Consider the following 4,629-nt stretch of genomic DNA (forward strand, 5'->3'; position numbering starts at 1 on the left):
GGGGGGGGGGGGGGGGGGGGGGGGGTGCTGAGGAGCAGCTTGGCTGTTGCCGCACAGGCATCTCGGGAGATTGGATCTTGCTAATTCAGGGCCCCAGGCCCTGCATCAAGCTGGAGAAAGGCAGAGGGGCAGTAAGTGCAGCCTGGGGGAGCAGAGCTGAGCATGTTTCCCAGCCTTGGAGGACCCCGTCAAGGTGAGGACCGTGCTCCAATCGGAATCCAAGGATGTGATTCCCCCTGAGCCGGCAGAGAGGGGGAGGGCAGAGCTTGCGGAGAACAAGCATCAGGGAGCAGGAACCAGAGGTATTCCTGGATCTCACAGATACGGGAAAAACCCATTACAGGAAGACTCAAAGTTACCTCCTTGTTTCCTGTCCCATCCACAGAAAACTTTCCCCACTGAAGTCAGGCTTAACTAGGGTTCCGTGAGCCAGTAAGCACTTGGCCTATTACCAGGGCTGGGGGGCAGGAGGAATGTTGAGATTCCCCAAGGAGGTGGCCCACCAGAGTTGGTCCCGGGCCTACACCCCACTCGCTGGCAATGCCGGGACAGAGAGCTCAATCTCTCTCTCCTCTAAGGAGGCCTGGGGAAGTCCAGGGTCACCATCATCTGAAGTCATTTTCCAAAAAGGACCATGTCATCATCTGTTCCAGGACTGCACAGGGGATGGCTACGGCCACAGCCCCAAAGCGAGCCTGGCCCCCATGGCCCCCTCTCCTGTTCCTGTTCCTCCTGCCCGGAGGGAGCTGTGGAGGGTGCCCTGCTGTCTGTGACTGCACCTCCCGGCCCCGGGCAGTGCTCTGTGCCCATCGGCGACTGGAGGCTGTGCCTGGGGGACTCCCACTGGACACTGAGCTCCTGGACCTGAGTGGGAATCGCCTGTGGGCGCTTCAGCGGGGCATGCTCTCCCGCCTGGGCCTGCTCCAGGAGCTGGACCTCAGCTACAACCAGCTGTCCACCCTGGAGCCTGGAGCCTTCCACGGCCTCCAAAGCCTACTCACCCTGAGGCTGCAGGGCAACCGGCTGCGAATCATGGGGCCCGGGGTCTTCTCAGGTGTGTCTGCCCTCAGGCTGCTGGACCTCCGCCTCAACCAGATTGTCCTGTTCCTTGACGGAGCCTTTGGGGAGCTTGGCAGCCTCCAGCAGCTGGAGGTGGGGGACAACCACCTGGTGTTTGTGGCTCCAAGGGCCTTTGCAGGGCTGGCCAAGCTGAGCACCCTCACGCTGGAGCGTTGCAACCTCAGCACAGTGCCTGGCCTGGCCCTGGCCCGCCTCCCGGCACTGGTGGCCCTAAGGCTTCGAGAATTAGACATTGGGAGGCTGCCAGCTGGGGCACTCCGGGGGCTGGGGCAGCTAAAGGAGCTGGAGATCCACCACTGGCCATCTCTGGAGGCTCTGGAGCCTGGAAGCCTGGTCGGGCTCAATCTCAGCAGCCTGGCCATCACCCGCTGCAATCTGAGCTCGGTGCCCTTCCAAGCCCTCCACCACCTGAGCTTCCTCAGGGTCCTGGATCTATCTCAGAACCCCATCTCAGCCATCCCAGCCCGAAGGCTCAGCACTCTGGTGCGGCTGCAGGAGCTACGACTGTCAGGCGCGTGCCTCACCTCCATCGCTGCCCACGCCTTCCACGGCTTGACTGCTTTCCATCTCCTGGATGTGGCCGATAACGCCCTGCAGACACTAGAGGAAACAGCCTTCCCTTCCCCAGACAAACTTGTCACCCTGAGGCTGTCTGGCAACCCCCTGACCTGTGATTGCCGCCTCCGCTGGCTGCTCCGGCTCCGCCGCCACCTGGACTTCGGCACGTCACCCCCCGCCTGTGCTGGCCCCCGGCACGTCCAGGGCAAGAGCCTGAGGGAGTTTTCAGACATCCTACCTCCGGGGCACTTCACCTGCCGACCGGCCCTGATCCGAAAGTCCGGGCCGCGGTGGGTCATTGCAGAGGAGGGGGGGCATGCTGTTTTCTCCTGCTCCGGAGACGGAGACCCAGCCCCAACCGTCTCCTGGATGAGGCCTCAGGGGGCTTGGCTGGGAAAGGCTGGGAGAGTGAGGGTCCTAGAGGACGGGACGCTGGAGATCCGCTCAGTGCAGCTACAGGACAGAGGGGCCTATGTCTGCATGGTCAGCAATGTTGCTGGGAATGACTCCCTGACGACCTGGCTAGAAGTAATCCAGGTTGAACCACCAAATGGCACTCTTTCTGACCCCAATATCACCACGCCGGGGATCCCAGGGCCCTTCTTCCTGGATAGCAGGGGCGTCGCTATGGTGCTGGCGGTTGGCTTCCTCCCCTTCCTCACCTCAGTGACCCTCTGCTTTGGCCTCATTGCCCTCTGGAGCAAGGGCAAAGGCCGGGTCAAACATCACACGACCTTTGACTTTGTGGCCCCTCGGCCCTCTGGGGATAAGAACTCGGGGGGTAACCGGGTCACTGCCAAGCTCTTCTGACCTTTCCTTCCACGTTGGAATTCCAGCTAAGCCAGCTTCAGATACCAAAATGGAAGAAGACCAAGGCTGCTTGGACCAGAACCTAGTCCCACACCTGCCTGCATCGTGCCGGTAGCTAATGGTGCTCCCGACGGTCGGCCTCGCTCTGCTTTTGCAGTTTGAGGGTCCCAGGGAGCAGAAGACGTAGATCCATAGTCAGCCCAGCCCTCCCCCCACCCCCCCAACAAAGCAGGACACGTCCCCAAGGCTCCAGTCTACTTGTTCGCACACACTTACACCCTTTAACAATCACTACCAACTGCCAACCGCAGCTGTAAGATTATTGCAGAGGTGAGGCTGGGAAGTGCCGCTTGCTTCTCAGATTTTCTGCTCCTCAACCAGGCCGTCTCCCTCTTTTTTCTGCTCTGTCCCCTCCCCAGGCACAAGAAACTAGGGCCAAGGACCCCAGGCTAAGAAGATATGAGTGTGCAAGGGGGGCGGGGTGGGGACAGACTACACATTGGCGCTATGTCTGCATGAGCCTCCGATACCTGCCCCAGCTGTCACATCATTAAACTTGCTGCCAAACGGCCATGACTGTAGCAGTCTAAGCGAAGTGTGATATCGGGCGTTTTCTTTATTTCACTCTTTCTCCCCCTTCATCGTTAGCAAATCTCTCCCTTCCTACCCTTTCCGCCTGCTCACTGAGCATGTACCCAATGGGTTTGCCTGACATACAGGCATGACACAGGAGGAGGCCCAGAGATGTTCTGGAGAGACACCCAGCCTGTTTCAGTTTCAGCCCTTTCCCTGTCCTCTGCATCTCTGCGGCTGGAGAAGGAGAGATCCTCCACCATCCAAGAGATCCCGCTGCGGAAATCCCAGCCTAGGACACCCAGCTCCTTCCCTTATTTCTCATTCTTGTTGGGATCCCCTAATCATGGTCTCCCAATCACAGATTCCCAGCGCCCTGGAGGAAAAGTATAAAGGTAACTCTTAGAAAATGCCTAACAAAAGCAAGAACCTGCAGTTGTCCCAGGAGAGAGTCCCAGAACCCAGCAGGACCAGGCTTGGAGTAAACAGGCAGGAAGGGGCACCGCACACTATAGTGACAAGCGGAGGGAAGAGGCCGCAGCAGGATCTGGCTGCCTCGTTAATTTCCACTACCTTTCTGCAGGTGCGCCTTGTCCCGGTTTAGCGCAGCCCCGGTGGGAAGCTGTCTCTGGATAGAGGTCACTGCTGAACAGAGACCCCAGGTACAGAGGCAGGGTGGGAGGAGATGCCGACTGCCTGAGTGTGCTTCAAATAGAAGGCAAGGCAGAGCCAGAGAAAAGGACAGATTCGCGAGGCAGCAGCCTCAGCATCATCAGAAGGGGAGGGGTGAAGGGAAAGGAAGGGCAGGGAGGGGGACTGAGAAGTGAGGAGTCATGTGGCCCTGGGGAGCCTCTCTCTCCGCAGCATCTGCTCAGTGTCCTTAGCTCCCCTCTGCCCTCAAGAGCCCCCAACCACCCCTCAATATGCAAGCATCATGAGCTTCCTAGCGATTCCTGCTGCTCGTGTCCTTGCTTCGAGGAGACCCCGCTCATTAGAAGATTCCCAGCTCAAACTGTCCCTGACAGAGGAGAGGAGCAGTTGCCCTCCAGGAGACAGCCAGACTTGACCAGTAGGCAAGCTCTTCAGTGGGGCCCAGTGAGGATATGGGAGTGGACCAGAGGTGAGAGCCCAGCAGGTTGGAGAGTGAGGCTGGAAAATCCAACAATCTTGAGAAAACAGTATCTCTGAGCTTCCAACCACACCCCCACCACCCTCACACAATTCTCTTACATCCTGGCAACCTCCCCTCTCCAGTTTATAAGGCACCAGAAAGGTTTCCCTGGCATCCCTTTCCTCTCCGAAATCTTCCCCCCGCAGCTTACTAGGTTGGGACTTGGGGGTCCAGTACTGGAGGCTCTTACTCTAGTTGCCCACTCTGCAATGCAGAAGAGGGCAGAAGCAGCACTGCCGTGCAGATGAACCTCTGGGCAGCCCCCAGAGGCAGTGGGGAACAGACGACGTGCCCTAGAGCAGAAGATGCAGATGCCCGAGTCCCAAAGTCTCCAGAGCAGCGCTGCCCGATAGCAATAGAATGTGTCACCCGTGTAATTGCGAATGTTCTAGTACGACGTTTAAAAAGCAAAAAACCCAGATACCATTACATTTTGA

At 58.6% G+C, this 4,629-nt stretch overlaps 1 protein-coding gene across 1 annotated transcript; it reads left to right on the forward strand.

Moving 5' to 3' along the window:
• The first annotated feature begins 653 nt into the window (after positions 1 to 653).
• LINGO4 (leucine rich repeat and Ig domain containing 4) lies at positions 654 to 2,962 on the forward strand. Its single transcript, XM_008695643.2, has one exon. It carries the CDS (start codon positions 667 to 669, stop codon positions 2,446 to 2,448), a length of 1,782 nt encoding a protein of 593 aa, XP_008693865.2. The 5' UTR covers positions 654 to 666; the 3' UTR covers positions 2,449 to 2,962.
• Positions 2,963 to 4,629: the final 1,667 nt, after the last annotated feature.

Source organism: Ursus maritimus, unplaced genomic scaffold (assembly GCF_017311325.1).
Source record: "Ursus maritimus isolate PB19 unplaced genomic scaffold, ASM1731132v1 scaffold_12, whole genome shotgun sequence".
Taxonomy (NCBI): Eukaryota; Metazoa; Chordata; class Mammalia; order Carnivora; family Ursidae; genus Ursus; species Ursus maritimus.

Bases quoted from the DNA above. Each gene is read 5' to 3' on its own strand.
- LINGO4 (XM_008695643.2), top strand. From the start codon at position 667: ATGGCTACGGCCACAGCCCCAAAGCGAGCCTGGCCCCCATGGCCCCCT.